Source organism: Gorilla gorilla, chromosome 19 (assembly GCF_029281585.2).
Source record: "Gorilla gorilla gorilla isolate KB3781 chromosome 19, NHGRI_mGorGor1-v2.1_pri, whole genome shotgun sequence".
Classification (NCBI taxonomy): domain Eukaryota; kingdom Metazoa; phylum Chordata; class Mammalia; order Primates; family Hominidae; genus Gorilla; species Gorilla gorilla.
The window spans coordinates 51725287-51749685 of NC_073243.2; the positions used below are offsets into that span (position 1 = coordinate 51725287).

At 39.9% G+C, this 24399-nt stretch overlaps 1 protein-coding gene across 1 annotated transcript; it reads right to left on the bottom strand.

Annotated features, from left to right (window-relative positions):
* Window positions 1–398: 398 nt before the first annotated feature.
* GAPT (GRB2 binding adaptor protein, transmembrane) lies at window positions 399–872 on the bottom strand. The gene has a single exon (XM_004058825.5). The coding sequence runs from the start codon at window positions 870–872 to the stop codon at window positions 399–401; it is 474 nt and encodes a 157-aa protein (XP_004058873.2).
* Window positions 873–24399: the final 23527 nt, after the last annotated feature.

The window sequence follows — 24399 nt, forward strand, 5'->3', positions numbered from 1 at the left end:
TGTAGGAACACTTGTGACTTGGGGGTTTGGTGTACAGATTATTTCATCATGTGTGTACTAAGCATAGTACCTGATAGTTTTTTTTTCCCTGAACCTCTCCCTCCTTCCACTGTCCTCCCTCAAGTAGGCCCCAGTGTCTGTTGTTCCTCTCTTTCTGTCCATGTGTTCTTATTATTTAGCTCCCACTTTTAAGTGAGAATATGTGGTATTTGATTTTCTGTTCCCATGTTAGTTTTGTTCTTTTTTTACGGCCGCATAATATTCTATGGTGTATGTGTACCACATATTCTTTATCCAGTCTACAGTTGATCAACATTTAGTTTGATTCCATGTCTTTGCTGTTGAAAAATTACAGTGAATATTTATCATCCAATAACAAAAGTCAATATTTTGAAAAGCTAATATGAATCTGGAAGAATGTATATATCTTCATCTTGAGGAACTTCAGAAGGACAAGGCTTCTGGAAGTTATAATAGTCAGAAGATGTCTCATTTCCATAGATATGCTCCTCGAAATTAGACTGCCCTGTGTTTTCATATAGTTCCTTATCGGTTTTTCCTTTAGCTTTGGGAGGACCTGCTTCCACATTTTCATAGTTGTCGTGTATGTTATTTCCCCTGACAGCAGATTTGTGGTCTTTGGTTTCAACTGAGATTTCATGCCTTAAGCCAATGATGCGGGGGCTCAAGAATGTTTTAGTACAGACTTTTCTCCTGCTGCTTCTCCTTTGCAAAAACCTCGGTAAGGTAAATCGTGTGGCAACACGGTGTTTCCAGTGCCAAACACACCCAATTCCACAAACCGCTAAGAGTAAAAGAAGCGAAATTCCTACAGAAATGGCCGCTAAATTATTTCCACAGCTTTTCGACATTTCTGTACAAACAGTGCTGTTTAGTGGTTTGGTGTTACCCTTAATGAATTCACAGTGTAATTCTTTGTAGCCTAGTATTATTCAAAAATGAGTTTGGAAGCTCTTTTAGGCATTTTCCTTTTCAGATCTGGAAGAACATTATCTGGTAAAGTCCTGATGCAGTTAGAGGAGAGAGTGTATAAACTTATTTCTGAAAGACAGCTCTCTTCGTGTGTGATGCTCTTCACATTACAGCCATTAATGTATAATTGTACTGTATTGGGGGATTTTATTCCATTCCGCTTCCTTTTCTGTTAACGAATCACAAAATGAAGCAGAAATGAGTGGAAGATGACAGCAGAGTAGAAAACTCAAGAAAAAGAAGGTTGAATGATCTGCCATCCAGAAACCTGCTATAAATTAAAAATATGTTAATTGCATACTTATTATCTAACATAGAAAAATTACTGATTTTCACCAATGCATTAAACACCAGCATATAGTGAGCTTCTGCTTTTAATATAAAATATACTACCTGTTGTGATGAAAGGAAAAAGAGTTAGAAAAATCCTGTCCCTGCCCAACCCTGAGTGGTTTTATCACTTAGATCTCCACATAGTTTTTGACAATTAGGATAAAAATTTTTAAGTGAAAGATAATGTTCTGAGCACAATAGAAAAAAATGGGACATGTACAGACACGTGCAATCATCTTCATTACCTGTCACCTCTTCTGTGAAGCCCTGCTTATCCTTTTTTGGAGCAGGCAGAGGCCATGTCTTTTTCTTAACCATTCCTTCCTCTGTAATCCCATATTAATGAGTCCATTCTCTATTATAGCGTGATAACCTAAATGAGAGAGAATTGTATTCTTACTTGGTTAAATGGTGGGCAGGGTTCAGGTCATTTCATCTGTATGTTCCCAGAGACGGCACAACACCTAGCACAGAAAATGCATCCAATCAATATTTATTGAATGAAATAATGCATTTAAAAATGACTGCAAATGTCAGCATCTAATTGCTTAAGATGATAGTTTAAAACTAAAGGGTGTAGTTTATACTTAAAACATGAAATGAGATCTTTAAAGTAAACGAATGTATTTTCAAAATCCTTAGTATCACAGGTTTTCTCATAGCTTTCAGAAAATAACTTCCATCCAAGATGCTTTTACATTGTTTTCTGTTGATGCTTTAAAATGGCAAGGAGACAAGAAGGGGACGTGTTCAACTGGGCTGCATGTTCCATTGTGATTTTATCAACAAAACATTATTACTGTATATTTTCAGTCTAGACATAGACATAGATCCAACAGTGCCTGTGAAATGATTATTATCATCTATGGAATGTTATCATCAATAATGTTTAGTTAAGAGCTTCAGCTTTTAAAAACTGTTACAGGGATTATCTCATTTAATCCTATAGCTGCTATATGTAGTGGGTACTATTCATATCACCATTTTATAGATAAGAAGAGAGGGTTAAAGAAGTTAAGTAACTTCCTTACAACCAAAATGTGACTGAATGAGAATTCAGGTAAAAATTTCCCCAAAATATTATTTATCCAAATATCTGTAACATGCTACTAAGTGCATCAGTCAGAAAATTTGTATAGCTTGATTAGCTCTGAGGTTCTCGAAGGTTGGAAATCATATATTATTTACCTTTGTATTACCAACACCAGCATTAGACACAGAATGACTAATCTATTAAACATTTGTTAATGGATGAAGTAATCTCCTTATGGGATAATAATAGTAACAATGGGAAGAAAAATAGAAATTCACAAAGTGGTGCTCTGCTTTCAGTGAGTATTCATGAAAAGTTTAATGGTAATGAAAGTTCATAAATTTGTCCAAGGTTAGAATATATTAATACGCAAATATTTAATTTGACATTTCATATAAGAAAATTAAATAAGATGTGCAGCTAATTTATACAATTTTTTGATAAAAATACAGGGACAAGCACCCCAGATGCAGAAACGTTTTAATCTCCTTGGAATTTTTGGGAGTAATATTGAGGTTGAGAACTGTATGGTCCGCCACATAAGATTTACAATCTGCAGGGTCCTTCCTTTATAAGGCCAGCCATGCTTGTGTTCAAGGACAAAAGTTTAGCCAAATGACTTTAATCATTAGGACCTCATTTCCTGTCTGAAACAGATGAGCACCAATTATCTGCAAGATATTTTATGGTATACATGGTTAATGATTTAAGAAGTTATTTGCCAGAATATTTGAAATAAATTTACAAAATACACTTTAAGTATTGATTGAAATTAATCAACTTTTTGAAAGATACTAGGCCTGCAACAGAAGTCACGGTGAGGGTTGAGGAAGGCTAACTATTGTCACTTCTGTAGCTGAGGATAAGGCAATAAATTACTCTCTTAATTTTTAAGAAGAAAAGGCATTTTTACCATCTATGTTATTCTATGTAGAGTAGAAATTCTGGTACATCCAAAATATTAAAGTTGTTTGTCTAAGAGATATTTACCAAGATAAAGACAAGAAGACTTTTTACAGAAAAAGAAATGCATCATTTTCTTCAAAATAACATTAGAGGAAAAAACCTGTGAGACATGAACAAAGACCTACTATAATGAAAAACATATTTTAAACAATAACCGTTCAAATATAGTTTAACACTTAAATAATGTTCACTTTGACCAGTTTGAAAGAAGACTCTGTTTTCATTTTGGAAAGCAGTTCCAACAGGTTACCTAATAATTTGACATTTTTCTTAAAATCGCAAGTTGTTGAGAAACTTCAGGAATTTTCAAGTAAGAGAATGCCCTGCTGTTTGGAAACAAGGTAACAGCAAAGCATAATCATATTGTAAAGGAACATCAACATCACTCTCAGTTTGTAAATTGGGTTTCCCCCTTACAGCTACGTAAGGCATTTTTTTCTAAAAACTGTAATAAGATAAAAATCATTGATTAATTAAAGACAAACTTGTTTCTTATAGTGTTTAATCATCCAAATACCTTAAATCAGGTTCTTACTTACCTCAAGATTGGTGTGTCAAGCTCTCTCTTTTGTTCTTTTGGTTATGTTTTAAACCTGCATTGGGTTAGAACTTGTTCCTCTTTTTCACTTTGGTGGGTTACTTCCTTCTTTCCCTCCTTCTTTCACGTTATTTAATACTTGCAAAGTTTCCTGGCTCTAGAGGAAGTTAGTATCAGGTGCAGCAGAATTAAGATAAATGGCATGAGGTTTTGAATAAGGAAGTCTGGCCCTTCATCTTTGTCAAGTAATAATTTCTTAACTGTGTCAGAAAATAATACGTAAAGCCTACATGGTTTTTTATTTGGGCCATATTTGCAGTTCCCACTTTAATATCAATAAAAGTCACTTCACTTGTACTTTGATTTTTTAAAAAAAGAAATATTTTAATTGTAGTAACACATAGGTCTTGGGCTTTTATTCTTATTATTATTATTTACTTGTGTTGCTAGACCAGTCCTCTCTTCAAATATTAATATTATGTACCAATGCTCCCAAGTTATAGCCATACAGGTCAAATCAGTGTCCCAATTTGGGTGTGGAAAATGTTAACGTTCTTTTAAATTTATAAATAGGAATTTCCTAAGGTATGTTTTGAGGCCCATTACCCCTGAGATATGCTAGCAGCTCTTCCATCAAGTAAATGTGGGGAATACTGCTTCCCTGGAGATTCATGGGTACATCAGCATGCTAAAGGCTCTCAGCAGTCTTACAGCCAGCAAACAAAATAAAACCAAATAAGAAAAAGAAATTGTTTAACTTTGCTTAACAATGGTAGTCAGTATGTTCCTAGCACTAAGTACTCCAAACCTTTTGTGTAATGCTCAGCAAATCTTGGCAACAACCCTGTGAGGGAGAAAAACTGTTATTAGTCCTATTTTACAGAAGAGGAAACAGAAGCACATAGAATGATCACTTGCCCGACAGAGCCTGCAGTTTGCCCCCAGCACCTGTGTGCTAAACCACTGCACTGGCTGCCTTGCTAGATTGAGTAACATGTTTCCCACATAGATACGCTTACCAGCAGCATCTCTTGGAGTCCAACTCATGGGAACACACACAGTGGGAGATGCTGAATTAGACAAATTACAGATGAATTCGACAGATGAGATGACAAAGTAATGGAAAATTTGTCTTTTAAGTTGTCTTGGAACTTTCTGAACCACAGAGGATTAACTTTGCATAAGGTGGTTTTAAAAAAGAGGATTTAGTTACTGAAATAACTACTGGACATTGGAAGGACAGGACATATTATTAACACCTGCTGAGCACTGACATTATGCCAGGCATTGTGCTAAGAGATGACGATGCAAGAGTGAATAAGCTCCCTGCAGCACTTAAAGCCAAGTAGAGAGGCTGCTGCACCCACAGAACATTTCAGATCAAAGTGATAATGCCTAAGAAAGACAGGATTATGGACAGGGACAGTGGAGGTAAAGGAAAGAGGCATCCAGCTCAGAGGGTGGTCAGGGAAGGCAAGACCTGAGCTAAGCCTCATAGAATAAGGTGTTAAGGCAGAATAGGGGTGTCCTGGACAAAAATCTTACAGTGAAGGAGGTTATGAAGTTGTGAAGCTATGAACTTGATGTGCTCCACATTCTCACCACTATATTTAACTGCAGTATTAGCCACCCCTCCAAATAATATACACACTCACCTGCCTAGGCATACATCTGTAAGAAAGGCAATTTATACAATGTTTGTATAAAATTATGATTTTCTCTAGAAGGCAGGACAACTGGTTCTCATTCAGGTTTTGCCCTTTGAACTTAAAAAAGTTGCTTAACCCCTTATTACTTTAGTTTTTCTAAGGGTAAATAAAATGGAGGGAAAATGACTGGCACTTTCCTCAGATAGAATTTTTTTGATGTAATGGATATAATTATTCTTCAAGTTTATAAAAGAAATGCTGTATATATTCAAAATAGAATTATTGGATCATTGTCATTTGTAGGGATTATGTTTTATGTCTTGAATTCTATATTTTCCTACTTCCCAATCTTTGGCCTCACAAAGTACATATTTATTGTTTCCTTTCAGTTCCTTTTTAATCACAGCAATTATGTCTAGGTTTTCTTTTCCTGCTTTTTCTTCTACAGTTATACGGTTTGGGTAGTAAAGGGCTTAGGAGGTAGTTTATTGTTCTGTAGTGTAATTTGGACTGGATCTTTCATCTAAGTAAATCTTCCTCTCCTATTAATTGGTGATAGCAACCACTTTACTTAATTGTGATTTAAGTTCCTAGCAATTTCTTGTGTGTCAGTTAGTATCTATTTCTTTTAACCCATGCCCTTTTTCAGATACTTGAACTGAGTAACATTAGTGATGGTAAAAATGAACAAATGTTTGCGTATGTGAATTTTATTTGAAAGCTTGCCAGACTAAAAGCATCTTTCTGGCTATTTTGGAAGGAGCCGCCAAACCCCATGCTACTTGTTAAGGGTATCATGGGAATTTACATTTTAGCATAAAGCATTATGTTACCTCGGAAAGGTAATGCATTTAGTAGCTAACAAATTTATTAACACTAATCGGTTTATGGGATTAACCAAAAAGTAGCTAGAGTTTTAATAGAATGTGTCACTACCTTCCAACTAAAAGTTTTTCACTCTGTGGTCCAAAGAGTTATAAAAATTTTAAAGCGGCTGGGTGCAGTGGCTCACGCCTGTAATCCCAGCACTTTGGGAGGCCGAGGTGGGCAGATCACCTGAGGTCAGGAGTTTGAGACCAGCCTGACCAACATGGAGAAACTTATCTCTACTAAAAATACAAAATTAGCCAGGAATGATGGAGCATGCCTGGAATCCTGGCTACTTGGGAGGCTGAGGCAGGAGAATCACTGGAACCTGGGAGGCGGAGGTTGCAGTGAGCTGAGATAGCGCCATTGTACTCCAGCCTGGGCAACAAGAGCAAAGCTCCATTTCAAAAAAAGAAAAATTTTTTTTTTAAAGCAAAAAAACTGAGCAGCTAAAGATGAAGAGAGAAAACATGAATAGGAACAGGTAAAAATAAAACCATTGTTGCTTTAGTTATGCTTAGGGCCAATCCTGGTAGCAGTTGGCAAACTTAAATCACATAATTTGTAGAGTGTAGGGGATGGATTTTACTGAAATGGATCTCAGATGTTCATCAAGAGATTCATTCCCAAACTTGAATGTTTATCAAAATCATTTATGAAGTTTTAAACAAATATGTAAATTTCTAGGACCTTGAAGATTCTCCTTCATTACGTCTGGAGTGGGGCCCAGAGATCTTTATTTTAAAACCTTAGAACAACATTTAGGAATTTATGGGTAGGAAAATGAGATATTATGCAGACTGTGAGGGGACAGATGTTTACATTTTATTTTACAGTCTTTTTTGTTATTTGATATTTTCCACTAACATGTGCCACTTTTGTAACAAAACAAACTTTAAAGCCTCCCCAAGTGATTCTGATCTGCAGCCATGTTTGGAAACCACTGATACAAATGAACCCCCTGGCTGAAGTGCAGATAACTGATGTGATTTAATCCATAGCCTCCAGCCTAGAAAGCAGGAGCCTGGTCTGGATATAAAAATCCAGTCCCTTCATTGTGACCCAGCACTTCTCTGTCGTACTACAACACTATCTCAATGCGGAATAGATGAGAAAAACATCCTTAGATGTCCCCTTCAATAGCCTATCCTTTTTTTCTTCTTCTTCTTCTTATATCATGAGGAGTTGGGGAGATATACATACACAAATAACAAGAAGTTGGGGAGAAGGAAAAAGGAGAGCAAAATCCATTAGGGTTCCCATAGGAATGAGCTACGAAAAGCATAACCCTACTGGCGGACCCTTTTAAGACATGAAATTTGCCACCTGGAACACTTCTCTGGCCTAAAATGATAAACATTATTATGGTTCATTTGACAACTTAGAAAGGTTAAATTATGGTCTGGGACTAAAAGAGAAGATGCCGAAAAAAAGAGTAAAAAGACCCAGGAATTTCATTCATTGAGTGTACACACTCAATAGAAATAAGTATCACTTCTCTTTATAACAGCTTTAGGCATAATAACTCAAAGCTCTAGAAATAACCCAAAGGTCCATCAATAGTAAAATGAGTGAGTAAAGCATAGTAAATTCATGTGATGGAATACTACACAGAAATGAAAAAGAACAAACTATAATACTAATATACACAACATCAGGATGAAGCTCACAAACAATGCAGAATTAAAGAAGCCACATACACAACACTACACACTGTATGATTCCATTTACATGAGATCAAAATTACATAAAACTTATCTATGGATATATGATAGAGGTCAGAAGAGCTGTGGTTACTATAGATCTGGTGATGCATCAGAGAGCCTTCTTGGATGCTGGGAAAGTTCTGTTTCTTGATCTTTGTAGCAGTTATGAGATGTATTTTATGTAACCATTCATTAAGCTGTATATTTAAAATTTGTGAACTGTATGTAAGTTGTATTTTAATCCAAAAAGAAATTGGGAATGAATAAGAGAATTCTTATATGTTATAAAAATGGAGATAATTAGATATATATTTTTATTCATCCAGATTACCATCTTTGGCAAGCTGGTCTACTAGTTTGAGTGAAGGAATTCTGTGCTGAATTTGAGGTAGACTTTAAACTATTTGAATTCTAACTTTATTTGGAACTTCCTGAGCCTCAGGCTTGGTGAGGCTGGTATGAAGATGAATTACTAATGAGTTACTAATGAATATTGAGCTTCAACCCAGTCAAAGCAAGGGGTCCTATTTTCTGAGATCAAAAATATGATCATAAATACTTTGACTTACTCAAGGGATATGTTCCCCCAAGATCACATACAACCCAAAAACATATAGGTATAAAGCGATTTATACCTATTTCTTTTTAACCTTGATTAAGTAACACAACTGTGAATCTTGCTTTCTTTGTCCATGAGATAGCAATGGATGGGGTATCTATCCCTGAGCTTCCTTCAAATCTGCTAAGTACAAATAACAGAAATTGGTCATCAACACCGTCAGAACAGAATGTTTGAAATTGGTTTTCGTGTTTAGTGTGTACTTCCCTTTAGCCCAATTCCCTTTTTTTTTTGGTCATAAGTCTTTCCTAATTGGTATGCAAATCAGATAACATGGAGTGAGGCTTGCTTTAACTTTAGTTGAACAACACTGTCTCTTCTTCCTTCAGTATTTCCCCTTTTATTCCTTCAGATAAAACTAAATGCACATTGAAGAAATTGAATAACCATTTAATATGAAAAAATTTTTGAAACATTTTACTTCTTCATGAATAAAACTGAAAGCTGCGTCATTCAGTATTCCTACAGCAGATACATCATTCATCTCAGGCTGTGTATATAATTTCACAGGTCATATAACCCATAAACTATTACAATGACAAGTTTTTTTGTTCATTTTAGAAGAGTTCTGTGAACTAGTACATAAGACACCAAATAAGTCATTGTTTGATTCTGCCAACTTCTTCAGTAAATGTTGAAAGGCATAGTACAGCATATTATAATTTTTTTTTTTTTTTCGAGACAGGGTCTCCCTCTGTCACCTGGACTGGAGTGCAATGGCATGATCTTGGCTCACTGCAACCTCTGCATCCAAGACTCAAACAATCCTCCTGCCTCAGCTTCCCAAGTAGCTGGGACTACAGGCATGAGCCACCACGCCTGTCTAATTTTTGTATTTTTTGTAGAGATGGGGTTTCACCATGTTGCCCAGGCTGGTCTAGAACTCCTGGACTCAAGCGATCTGCCCACTTTGGCCTCCCAAAGTGCTGAAATTACAGGCTTTAGCCACCGCACCCAGCCACATATTGTAATTTTTACATAACTAGGAATGTTTTGAAACTGCACATGTAGCCGGGCTAGATGAGAAAACTACTGGATTCCCAGGAACTTTTCTCCCACAGACAGCGTCAATCACTATTACCATTTCAAAACTGGCTGCGTTTGGGGGCTAGCTCATTAAAGAAAAATATTACCCTAAACCCTTTGCTTTAAGACCCTGCATGATCTCAGGTGTACACTGATTCCGAGAATCAGTGAAAGGGAGGCAGAGAAAAGTGACAGCTTTAGATCTTCTCTTTTTACAAAATGGGATGGTGCCCTGCGTAAGTCTATTTTGATAAGGAGAAACAGAGGGTGAAGAAAATAAGAAAACAAACACTAAAAGAGTGGGTGGGGCAGGAGATCTGTCTAAATGGGACCTGATAATCAGGCCCCCGCCTTTTATTCTCCCATGGGAAACATGCTTTGAAAGCCAATTCATCTTTAGATGAACACTGGTAAACATTCACCCAGATCTTGAGAGCACTGGTGTAGAGCATAAATGTTCCATGGTCTCAGGCAAGCCAGTGTGATGCTCCTGCTAAACCTGCTTTGTGCTTCCCCGTAGACATCATCTTCTCCTTGGATATATTAACTATAGATTAGGCTAAAGTCACAATGGTCTTTCTTAAGAGATGTATCACTTACTATGATGTGCTCCTTTTATTAATGCATTAGAATTTTAAGTCTATCTCTGTGTTGTCCTCAGAGTCTATTTCTATCCCTGACGTTGATTAATTTGGGCCAGTCATTCAATCACAGAGTATCTCAGTTTCCTCATCTGTAAAATGGATTTTAAGAAGTCTAAGATTCTTAGGTCCAGTTGCCCACTGGAATCTCCTGAGGAATTTTTAAAAATATGAGCGCTTAGGTTACAGACCATAAAAATGAAAGCAAAATCTCTGAGGGTGTAACTCAAGCATTAGTATTTTTTAGAGTCCCTTGGGTATGTAGATGTCCCCTGCTAATATTCTGTGACTCTCTGCCATACCTTCTTCAGTAAACCACTTAACTCTTTACTTTGGGTTTCTTCACATGAAAAGGGAACTTGAGAGACAGTGTTGCAAGAAAAACAACCTGCAAAGTGCTTAAAGTTCACCAGAGGAATATATATCACTGAAAAGAAGGAACCCAGGGCCGGGCGCAATAGCTCATGCCTGTAATCCCAACACTTTGGGAGGCTGAGGCAGGCGGCTCACCTGAGGTCAGGAGTTTGAGACCAGCCTGGCCAACATGGTGAAACCCCGTCTCCACTAAAAATACAAAACATTAGCCAGGCATGGTGGTGGGTTCCTGTAATCCCAGCTACTCGGCAGGCTGAGGCAGGAGAATTGCTTGAACCGGGGAGGCGGAGGTTGCAGTGAGCCGAGATCCCACCATTGCACTCCAGCCTGGGCGACAAAGCGGAACTCTGTCAAAAAAAGAAAGGAAGGAAGGAAGGAAGGAAGGAAGGAAGGAAGGAAGGAAGGAAGGAAGGAAGGAAAGAAAGAAAGAAAAAAGAAAGAACCCAGGAATTTGCATACTGGTTAAAATGGCACTAATACTTCACATTTATTGGGCACTGAACATAAGTCAAACATTTCTCTAATCCCTTTACATGGGTTTCCTTTTTTAATCCCCACAACAAGCACGTGGATGAGTATTATTCACTAGTTTGGAGATGAGGAAACTGACACACAGATCAGTTGAATTACCAACCCAAGTTCACACAGCTTATGCCAGAGCTTAAATTCCAACTTGGATCACACAATTTGAGTCTAGAGCCTGTGCTTTTGAGTCTAGAGCCTGTGCATAGTACCTCTGCAGTACTATGAACTACCCTCTTATTTTTACTTTGTTTATCTAAATTCCTGTAAAGAAGTCCCAGATTAAAATCTGCTTTATTCCAAAGGGGATAAAGTCAAATTCCTATTTATTTCACACCATCCAATCTGAGCTAAAGACAGTGCCCTGACTGTGGAATATTGACGGACTAGAGCAGGGCTCTTGCCCAGGTTTTAAGAAAGTATGAGAGGTTTTAATAAGTAATTGAGGAGACATAAAAATGAGAGGCTGAGCTGTAAGATCATGAAGCTCGTGATTAGAATTTTTGTTCTCTACAGTTCACAGTTGGGGAGTGACATGCTCAAAACAGGGCTTACGTATGGCCACTCTTGCTACTATTATGCAGAATCATGGAAACGACCTCATGTTTACCTCTGACTGGACTTAGCAAGCTGCTCCAAGTAGAGGCGGTCCATGTCTCTGCATACGCAAGGACATGTCCGTACCCCACATCACACCATCTCTTGCCTGCACAACTGCAATAGCCTCTTCCTGCTTTTCCTACACTGGCGATGCTACAATACCTCATCCTTCGGCTGGCAGAGCGATATTTCCCAAATTATAAATCAGATCACATCAGCCCCCCTGCATAAGACCCTTTACTGGCTACTCATACTCTTAGAATTAAACCCCAACCCCTAATACAGGCTATAATGCTCTCCATGCTCTGACGGCTGCCTGTTGCTATTATTTCCTCATGTGTCCTCCCCAGGTCACTAGCCTCCAGTGACCCTTGTTTTCTCTGCACCTCCTGTGCGCCCAGTTCTTTCCTGCCTTAGGCCCTGCACTAGCTATGCCCATTACCATGCTGCTCTTCTCCTAAATCCTCCCTTGCCTGCATCCTTCTCACTGAGGCTTCCTCTTCCATATCCCCTCCCCAGCGAGGATTTCCGTGACCTGCCCAGTTTGAAGTGCACCCCAACAGATGCTGTCACTCACTATCAACCCATATACACTGTCATGGTCACCCACACACAGACTGTCACTCACTGTCAACTCTACATACATTATCATTCCTACACATGTTCTCATTGTTATCACTACACATGCTGTCACTCCATCTCACCTTCACACACATGCCCTCACTGACACCCCTACACAGGCTGCCCCTGTCTGTCACCACTATACATGCTGTCATTCACTGTCAAACCTACACGTGCTGTCCCTCCCTGTCACCCCTACACATGGTGTCACTCACTATCATTCCTACACAGGCTGTTCCTCACTGTCACCCTTATACATGCTGTCCCTCACTGTCACCCCACATATGCTGACCCTGTCATTTCTATACATGCTGTCCCTCACTGTCACCCCTACACATGCTGTCATTCACTGTCATTCCTACACAGGCTTCCCCTCTCTGTCACCCCTACATAAGCTGCCCCTTACTGTCACCTCTACACATGCTATTACTCCCTGTCATTTCTAAACATACTGTCCCTCATTGTCACCCCTACACATGCTGCCCCTCACTGTCACCCCTAAACATATTGTCCCTCACTGTCACCCCTACACATGCTGCCCCTCATCATCACCCCTAAACATACTGTCCCTCACTGTCACCCCTACACATGCTGTCATTCACTGTCACTCCTACATGTTTTCACTCACTGTCACCCCTACACATGCTGCCCGTCATCATCACCCTTAAACGTACTGTCCCTCACTGTCACCCCTACACGTGCTGTCATTCACTGTCACCCCTACACATATTGCCCCTCACTGTCACCCCTACACATACTGTCATTCACTGTCACTCCTACACGTTTTTGCTCACTGTCACCCCTACACATGCTGTCACTTGCTATCACCCTAACACATGCTGGTCCTCACTGTCACCCTTATACACACCGTCCCTCACTGTCATCCCACATATGCTGTCATTCACTGTCATTCCTACACATTTTCACTGACTGTTGCCCCTACACATGCTGTCCCTCACTGTCACCCCTACACATGCTGTCACTCCTACACACATTATCACTTGCTGTCACTCCCGCACATTCTCTCATGCACTGTCACTTGTACACACATTGTCTCTCACTGTCACCCCTACACACATTGTCACTGACTGTCACCCATACACACGCTCTTACTCACTGTCACCCTACATATATTGTCATTCACTGTCATACCTACACACACTCTCACTGTCACCCCTACACAAATTGTCTCTCACTGTCACCCCATATATATTGTCACACATGGCCACCTTACACACACTGTCACTCCCCGTCACAGCTACACATGCTCTCACTGTCACCACTACACACATTGTCACTCACTGTTACCTCTACACACACTCACTCACTGTCACCTCTAAACATACTGTCACTCACTGTCACCCCTACACATACTCTCACTTCATGCCTATGCCGATTATCATAGTTAGCCCTATACACAAACACGTCACCCCTACACACATTGTCGCTCTCATCTCCGCACATGCTCTCACTGTCACCCTGCACATGCTGGCACTCCCTGTTACCCCACACATGCTGATGCTCACTTTCATACCAACTTGTTCCATTTTTATAATAGCTTGTAGCACTATCTAATACTTTGATATTTTGTGTTACTCTTATCCCTCCTAAACTTAGTGCTAAGTTCATGAGAAGATGGGTTATGTCTTTCTTGTTCACTGCTGTCTGATTTATCAGGGTCTGTCATATCATGTAAAAGGGGTTCAATAAATGTTGCTTATTAATAAATGAAAAAATAGGAATTATTCTTGGAGAGTAATCTTGGGCTAAAATAATAGACTTTATGGTGCTAAACATAAATACACATCATACAGCATATGCAGCACTTGTATGTGTATTATATATATACATACAAATATTTACACACATACAAATGTACATATATAGTTTAGAGAATAACAAATAAGTACACTCAGGTAAAGAAATTGAAAATCACCACTACTTTGGAAACCCCAATTTGCCCCACCCCATGATGTTCTCATCTTTCGTCTCCAGAGTAACCATCATCTTGGTTTCTTTTTGTTAATCATCCTTGTTCTTTTTAAGAATTTGATCATCTAAGTGTGTGCCTGTAAATTGTTTTGGAAAACTAGAGAGCAAGTGCAGGCTCGGCTAGTATAGAAATGGCAAGATCCCCACTCTTTGATGAGGCTCTCAGGAGAAGTCAATCCACACTGAGCTTTGAGACCAGCTTGTTGAGAAATTACAAAGCCCATTCGGGGGGCTCCGAGGTCAGCAGAACAGGTGTGGAAAGTGCCATGAGAAATGCACAGCTTGTCAGGAAGCTGGCAGGGCTGTAGTGTGGACCAGACACTGGATGGCTGATGGAGACAAGGTCAGAGCCAGGGGTTGTTTCGTATTTTCTGCTTCTAAGTATGGCCTTTAGGCTTGGTCAAAAAAGAACATTTCTGTGGAATAAAAAGGGCTTTCAGCTGATTCAGGCAGCAGAGTGTCAAGACAAGACAATTGTAGGTAAGTATAGGGGCCAGGGTCACCGGGACCTCAGGTTTAAAAAGGGTGCAAAGTTGGCTGGGTGCAGTGGCTCACTCCTGTAATCCCAGCACTTTCAGAGGCCGAGGCAGGTGGATCACTTGAGGTCAGAAGTTCAAGACCAGTCTGGCTAACATGGTGAAATCCTGTTTCTACTAAAAATACAAAAAATTAGCTGGGCGTGGTGGCGCACACCTGTAATCCCAGGTATTTGGGAGGCTGAGGTAAGAGAATAGCTTGAACCTGGGAAGCGGAGGTTGCAGCGAGCAGAGATGGTGCCATTGCACTCCAGCTTGGGCAACAAAAGCAAAACTCCATCTAAAAAAAAAGGTGCAAAGTTAGCTTGAATAGGGTGCGTTTTTTCCAACAAAAACTGTGTCTGATACCCTTTGCTTTGATTGGTTGATTCATTTAATGTTTATTTAGTTTTACACTTTGCCTCTAGATTGTCTTTTGGACAGGCTTTATTGCATACATATAAACTCCGTTTGAGTTCTTTTGTTTCAAGGGACAGAGCCACAACTCAAACTGACTTACACAAAGTGGATTTACTGACCTATCTAACTAAGGAGTCTATGTGCTTACTTAGTTTCATTGGCAATCTTTTATTTCTCAAACTGCCTGATGAGTACATGGGTATTCATTATAATAATCCTCTTCAATATCTGAAATGTTTCATAATAAACTAACATAAAACAAACATGAAATGATTGGATCCAGGGTTTCAGAAATGTCATCAGGTCTTGGTCTCTCCTTTTTCTGGTTGGTTCCCTTTCCTCTAGGAAGCCCCTACAGCTCCAGGCTCCATACACTGGCAGGATAGTAGCAAGAATGCTTGTCTTCTCTACACTTCCAGAAGTCCTAGAGTTGGTCACTGGCCTGAGTCAGGTTCCAAGCCAACTGTTGGAACATCCTGTGGCTAGAGATGTGTGATGCTTTCATGGGTTGAGCCAGGCTCACACACCCACCCTGAAGCTAAGGAATGAGGCCAACAAGTCCTCCCTACTCCAAAGCATGGTTTGCCAACGGCTAGCAATGACATTTTGACTATAAGAAGGTGAAGGGATGCTGGATAGGAGAAACACAAGTGACCACTTCAATTCTTGAGGGTTGTTTAAAGGGATAAGGGCAAGACAAAGAGTTCCCTTAAGAGAGAGATAATAACTATTTCTCAAGTTGTCTCCCAAATTCTGTTGAGGACCTAAGGCAGCCCCTAAGCAGAATTACTGTCAATAAGTCATAAAGAAGCACTAATATTATCCTATTGGTAGAAGGAAATGGTGGAATTATGCTTTTGTCAATAAAACTAGTATTGATACTCTCCACTGTGACTAAGACTCTCTTCTTGACCAAACTCTCCCCAGGCTTTGTTGGGCCTTTTCTCTACTAGGTACCAACCTTGGCCTATGCAGACTTGGAACAAACACTAACAGTTTCTCACAGCTCAAGGCCACATCCCTAGGATGACCCTAGCTGCCCCTTAAAGTGTTGCCTGAAAAAACCTCAAAGCTACCAAAAGAATCCACTGTTTGTTCCAGCCAACACCTGAAGATAGAGCCCTTGTCTCCTAGTCTCTGTGGAAGAGTAGGAGCTTAACTTTGATCATGTCAGTAGCAAACTCAGATGGGTTTCACATGGAGCAACTCCCCTTTTCCTGCTTTTTGTAATTTTTTCCCTTTCCTGGCTCTACTGAGCCTCTGCTCACTCACTCCCTATTCCCTCATTCTCCCTTTAGATGCTGAGTCACCTTTGTACAAATCAAACTTGACCACAGTTCACACTGGGCTCTTTTCCTCATTGCTATAGTATATTACTGATTAGAAATCTGTCTTTTTCACTTTACTAGTGCCCAGTGTTGTTTATATCACCTGCAGAAAAAAAAAAAAATTTACTCTAGAAGTTAAGGGCCAGGTTGCTTTGGGAGCAAATGTTTTAAAACCAAAACTTAGAGAAGGCTGCCCTCTGCTGCTTAAAAATCTTGGTTTGGCAATGTGTGTGTGTAGTTTTGTTTTTGATTTCTTTCGTTTGTTTTTTACTTTCTCACCCTCTATTTTTGTACATATGCCCAGTTACTAGTGTCTTTGTTATAAACATGATTTCTATGAAGCTGATTTTTAGAAACCATCATACTCTGGACCAATACAACTTAAGCAAGATTGAATGGCTGACCCTTTCAGCTGGTTTGCTTGGCTGTGGATAGACTGCCTGAAAGTACTAGTCTATAATTTAAAAGGACATCTCTATAAGCACTTAAGACTGATCAAAAGAACTAAAAAACATTGAGTTACTCCATATAAATGCAATAAACTCTTCCTTTACGTTACAGTACCAAGAGAGCTTGCTCGTGACACTGTCTGCACCTCCTTGATCTTTTTCTTTGGTGAGTGTGAGGAGCCTTTATTTAAAAAAAAAATTATTTCTTCCTTTTTCACTATAGAAAACTGGACAAATATAGAAACCTTAAAAGTGAAGTGTTGATAAAATTTCACTTTAAAAACTCACCAGAAATCTAGGATGAGCAATGATCCTGAAGTGGTCCTCTCTCCAAATCCTCTGTTACGGATTTCTTGGCAAGTTCTTCCAAATAGTCCCTTCACTACTTCTCTGCTCTCCACCCAAATAGCTACACTCAGCACATGACTTCATTTTGTGCTTCACTGAGAAGATGGTCACCTTGTGGTGGAGGCTCTGGCTTCTTCCTTCCTCTTCAGCTGTCTCCAAACTCCTCTTCTCATTGCCAGCTTCAGAGAACAGCTGTCTTCCTTGTCCCAAAGGTGAATTTTTCTCCTTCTGCCCATTCCCCCAGATCATATTCCTTCAGTAGTCCTCACTCTTCAACATATTGAAGTGCTTTTTCTTTTTTAAGCAGTTATAACCCCAATGATCTTGCTGGATAATATTCTAGATAGAACTCAATTTTCATCACCATCACTTCCCAACTTTTTGAATGACCTAAATAGACTGTTCACTCTGTCCCACCTACAGAAACTGCATTCACACAGATTAGATTACCCTCTAATTATTGTTCTAGTTGACCTCCCTGCAGTGTTTTACACTTTACTTCCTGGAGTCTTTCCTGCCATCTCTTCTGGTTCTCTTTTATGCCTCTGACATTTTCTGGTTATTTTCTGTCCCTTCCTATCTTCTGACTCATAGGACTTTACATGTTTTGTTTACTGGACTCTCTAATAAAATACTTTTGAAAATTATGTACCTCTTCACACACTTTTAAGTTGTCATGTAGATTTTGTCATAAGATCAAAGAGTGATATGGTTTGGCTGTGTCCCCACCTAAATCTCATCTTGAATTGTAGCTCCTATAATTCCCATGTGTCCTGGGAGGGACCAAGTGGGAGGTAATTGAATCACGAGGGTGGGTATTTTCCATGTTGTCCTTATGATAGTAAATAAGTGTCACAAGATCTGATCTAAAGGGGAGTTCCCCTGCACACACTCTGTTGCTTGCCACCATGTAGGAGATGACTTTGTTCTTCATTTGCCTTCTGCCATGATTCTGGGACCTCCTCAGCCATGTGGAACTGTGAGTCAATTAAACCTCTTTCCTTTATAAATTACCAGTCTCAGGCATGCCTTTATTAGCAGTGTGAGAACAAACTAATACAGTAAATTGGGACCGGTAGAGTAGCGTGCTGCTATAAAGATGCCTGAAATGTGGAAGTGACTTCGGAACTGCATAACAGGTAGAGGTTAGAACAGATTGGAGGGCTCAGAAGAAGATAGAAAACTGTGGGAATGTTTGGAACTTCCTAGAGACTTGGAAGGCTCAGAAGATAGGAAGATGTGGGAAAGTTTTGAACTTCCTAGAGACTTGTTGAATGGTTTTGAGCAAAATGCTGATAGTATGGACAACAAGGTCCAGGCTGAGGTGGTCTCAGATGGAACTGAGGAATTTTTTGGGAACTGGAATAAAGGTCATTCTTGCTATGCAAAGAGACTGATGGCATTTTGCCCCTGCCCTAAGATCTGTTGAACTTTGAACCAGAGAGAGATGATTTAGTGTATCTAAAAGACAGTTAGAAATTTCTAACCAGTGAAGCATTCAAGAGAAAGCAGACCACAAAAGTTTGGAAAATTTGCAGCCTAATGATGCAGCAGAGAAGAAAAAAAAACATTTTCTGAGGAGAAATTCAAGCTGGCTGCAGAAATTTGCATAAGTAGCAAGGAGCTGAATGTTAATCACCAAGACAATGGGGAAAATGTCTCCAGGGCATGTGAGAGAGTTTGTAGCAGCCCCTCCCATCAGAGGCCCGGAGACCTAGGAGGAAAAAATGGTTTCCTAGGCTGGCCCCAGGACTCCCTTGCTGTGTGCAACCTAGGGAGTTGATGGCCTGCATCCTAACTGCTCCAGCCACGACTTAAAGGTGCCAAGGTACAGCTTGGGCCGTGGCTTCAGAAGGTGCAAGCCCTAAGCTTTGGCAGCTTCCAATTGGCGTTGAGCCTGTGGGTGCACAGAACTTCTGCCTAGATTTCAGAGGATGTATAGAAACTCCTGGATGTCCAGGCAGAAGTTTGTTGTAGGTGTGGGTCCTCATGAAGAACCTCTGCTAGGGCAATGGGAAGGGAAATGTGGGGTGCAAGTTCCCACACAGAGTCCCTACTGGGACACTGCCTACTGGAGCTACGAGAAGACGGCCACCATCCTCCAGACCCCAGAATGCAGATCCACTGACAGTTTGTACCATGTGCCTGGAAAAGCTACTGACACAAAATGCCAGATGTGAAAGCAGCCGGTGGGGGGGCTGTTTCCTGCAAAGCCATGGGTGGAGCTGCCCAAGGCTGTGGGAGTAAACCTCTTGCATCAGTGTGACCTGGATGTGAGACACGGAGTCGAAGGAGATCATTTTGGAACTTTAAGGTTTAATGACAGCCATATTGGATTTTGGACTTGCATGGGGCCTGTAGTCCTTTTGTTTTGGAAAATTTCTTCCTTTTGAAATGGCTGTGTTTAACCAATGCCTGTACCCACATTGTATCTGGGAAGTAACTAACTTGCTCATAGGCTCATAGGCAGAAGGGACTTGCCTTGTCTCAGATGAGACTTTGGACTGTGAAAAGTTTTTGAGTTAATGGTAAAATGAATTAAGACTTTGGGGGACTGTTAGGAAGGCACGATTGGTTTTGAAATGTTAGGACATGAGATTTGGGAGGGGCCAGGGGTGAAATCAGATGGTTTGGTTGTGTCCCCTCCCAAATCTTATCTTGAATTGTAGCTCCCATAATTTCCACATGTCCTGAGAGGGACCTAGTGGGAGGTAATTGAATCATGGGGGCAGGTCTTTCCTGTGATGTTCTTATGATAGTGAATAAGTCTCACAAGATCTGATGGTTTTATAAAGGAGAGTTCCCTTGCACACGCTCTCTTGCCTGCTGCCATGTAAGACATGACTTTGCTCCTCATTTGCCTTCCACCATGATTGTGAGGCCTCCCTAGCCATGTGGAACTGTGAGTCAATTCAACCTGTTTCTTTATAAATTACCCAGTCTTGGGAATGTCTTTATTAGTAGCTTGAGAACAGACTACTACAAAGAGTAATAAAATATATATCTGATATGGGGAAAATTATATGTGCCTCTTAAATATATTTTACCCGAAACAATGGAGCTGCACTTTCAACTTATGAACAACTTCCACTATAACTTAATTGACAAACATAACCTTCATTGTCAAACTAATCAATCAGAAAATATGACTTTGTGTTTCAACTCAAACAAATGTGCTAATACCTGTATCTGTGACAACCATCTTGTTGCCAAATTCTGTCTTGAGGGGAAAAAAAGAAAGGAACAACAACAAAAAAAAACAAAACAAAGAATGAAGCAGGAAGTCTTGCTATAGGTTTGTCACTCAGAGGAAGTAAGACCCATGCACTTTAATATTCCTTAAAGAAACTCTACAGTTTCAAATTTTCCCTTTGTTCTTGGGGCTCCAATGGTGTTTATAGCTAGTGAAAAAATGCACCAGAGAAAAATATTGTATGTTTCAATGAATAGATGGATGAATGGATAGATGGATGAACAGATGGATGGGTGGGTGAAAGGTATGCCCTCCATTTTTTAAATTAAAGAAGGATAATTGTGGAAAATAAATTGGGAAAGGAGAAAAAGCAGACATGTGGTACCATCAGATCAGTTTTGGAAAAGAATACATAACAGCTGATTATCTGTAAACTAATTCCCTTAGAAGTCTCTGTGGAGCCCAGTACTCCTTGAAACATTTTCAGAGGTGTGCATATCCTCATTCAAAGGGACTTTTCTTTCTTTTTTTTTTATTTTCTTTTTTTTTTTTTAGATGGAGTCTTGCTCTGTCACCCAGGCTGCTGGAGTGCAGTGGCATGATCTTCCCTCACTGCAACCTCTGCCTCCTGGGTTCAAGCAATTCTCCTGCCTCAGCCTCTTGAGTAGCTGGGATTACAGCTGGGCTAATTTTCTTATTTTTAGTAGAGACGGGGTTTCACCATGTTGGTTGGTCAGGCTGGTCTCGAACTCCTGACCTTGTGATCTGCCTACTTCGGCTTCCCAAAGTGCTGGGATTACAGGTGTGAGCAACTGAGTCCAGTCTCTTGTTTTTTCTCTGTATTTTTTTCTCTTGGAGAATTGACTCAGTCTCAGAAATCTAATGATCACCTCTAGGTAAAACTGAGAAATCTACTGATTCTTTCTTGCATTTAAAAGCACCAACAATGCCTGGCTGCAGTGGTTCATGCCTGTAATCCCAGTACTTTGGGAAACTGAGGCAGGTGGATTGCCTGAGGTGAGGAGTTCGTGATCAGCCTGGCCAACATGGAAACCCCATTTCTACTAAAAATAGAAAAATTAGCTGGGCATAGTGGCTCGTGCCTGTAATTCCAACTACCTAGGAGGCTGAGGCAGGAAAATAGTTTGAACCTGGGAAGCAGAGATTGCAGTGAGCTGAGATCATGCCACTGCACTCTAGCCTGGATGACAAGGTGAGACTCCATCTCAAAAAAAAAAATAAAAAAATAAAAGCACCAACAAGATATTTCTATTTGTAGATCTCACACTTAACTGCAGACTTTCACCCCATAGTCAGCATGATAATAAAATCTATAGTTTTTGTGGAAAGGTGTTTTTCAAGTCCCAGTAGTCTGAGATAAAATTTAACTATAGCACCAACAACCTAATTATCTCTTGCTTGAAGTTGCACTGGATAATGCATAGTCTGACTGTGTCCCCCAGAAGTCCTCTGTTACAACTTAATTGCGAATGTGATAGTATTTATAGGTGGGGCCTTTAGGAGGTGGTTACGTCATGTAGGTAGTACCCTCAAGGGATTAGGGCCCTTATAAAAGCACTTGAGGGAGCAAGTTTGTTTTCTTTTGCCTCTCCATCATGTAAGGACACAGCTTTCCTCCCCTCTGGAAGATGTAGCAACACAGCGCCATCTTGGAAGCATAGAGTGGTTCTCACCAGACACTGAACCTGCCAGCGCCTTGATATTGGTCTTCCCAGCCTCCAGAACTGTGAGAAGTAAATTTCTGTTTTTTTTTTTTTTTTTTTTTTTGAGACGTAGTCTCGCTCTGTCGCCCAGGTTGGAGTCCAGTGGCACAATCTTGGCTCACTGCAAGCTCCGCCTCCCAGGTTCACGTCATTCTCCTGCCTCAGCCTCCCCAGTAGCTGGGACTACAGGCGCCTGACACCATGCCCGGCTAATGTTTTGTATTTTTAGTAGAGACAGGGTTTCACCACATTAGCCAGGTTGGTCTCGAGCTCCTGACCTCGTGATCCGCCCGTCTTGGCCTCCCAAAGTGCTGGGATTACAGGCGTGAGCCACCGCGACTGGCCGAGAAGTAAATTTCTATTGTTTATAAGTTACCCAATTTGTATATCTCATTACAGTAGTCCAAGTGAACTAACACAAGGGCAAAATCCCAGTCTTTTAACAGGCCCTTCTGTCTCTGAATAACCTCTGAGTGATTCAAGAATGAGCCTCAGGAAGATGCAGAGTGACTAATAGATATGTTACCTTGTGTGTGAGAAAGGAGGAGAAATAAGGAGAAATAAAAGTATATTTACATGAGTATAATATACATGCATACTGGTAAGTAAATAGGCAGAGGTAGAGTGGTGGATCTGCTTATATTTGCAGAAAACAACAACAACAACAACAACAAACACAAACAAACACTGGAAGGTAGACCAGAAACTAATGAAAATACTTACTGTTTAGGAGTGGGGGTGGGGACATAAATAGGATTAAGTGACCAGAAATGAAAGCAAGGCTTATTGGAGTATACTTTTATGCAATTTTGACTTGAGTATGTAAATATTTTACATGTTCCAAAAAATCCATAAAATTGAAAATATTAAAAGAAGACACTGTATATCAAAATCTAACGTAATCATATAGAGGAAATAATTACTTTAGATGAATCTAGAAAATAGTATTCTTTCTGAAAACTCTTGTAAAGCTATATAGTCTAAGGACAGAAAGGGCTTTAAATTCAGTAGTTTTATTGTTAATAATGATATTGGTATTGTTATTTTGAAATCAGTTTGTGTATGGTATATAGATAAAGCAAATAAATGATGGTCACTATTATTATTCATCTTAAAAGTAGTAAAAAAATTCAAAAGAATTAAATAAAATTCTATAAGCCAAGTTTGAACTTATAAATACCAATTTAAACCCTGATTTTAAAAAATGTACCTCCTACAGAGCTATAGAAACTAAAACAGCATGGTACTGGCATAAGAACAGACACAATGACCAATGGAACAGAATAGAACACCCAGACAGAAACAAATCCACACACCTACAGTGAACTCATTTTAGGCAAAGGTTCCAAGAACATATACTAGGAAAAAGACAGTGTCTTCAACAAATGGTACTGGGAAAACTGGGTATCCATATGTACAAGAATGAAACTTGATCCCTATCTCTCACCTTACACAAAAATCAAATCAAAATGGACTAGAGACTTAACCTAAGACCTTAAACTATGAAACTACTGTAAGAAAACATTGCAGCTGGGAGTGGTGGCTCACGCCTGTAATTTCAGCATTTTGGGAGACCGAGGCAGACAGATCACAAGGTCAGGAGTTCGAGACCAGCCTGACCAACATGGTGAAACCCTGTCTCTACTAAAAATACAAAAATTGGCTGGGCGTGGCGGCAGGCACCTGTAATCCTAGCTACTCAGGAGGCTGTGGCAGGAGAATCACTTGAACCCAGGAGGTGGAGGTTGCAATGAGCCGAGATCGGGGCCATTGTACTCCAGCCTGGGTGACAGAGTGAGACTTTGTCTCAAAAAAAAAAAAGAAGAGAGAAAAAAGAAAATGTTGGAGAAAATCTGCAGGACATTTGTCTGGGCAAAAATTTCTTGAGTAACACTCCGCAAGTACAGGCAACCAAACAAAAAATGGACAAATAGGATCACA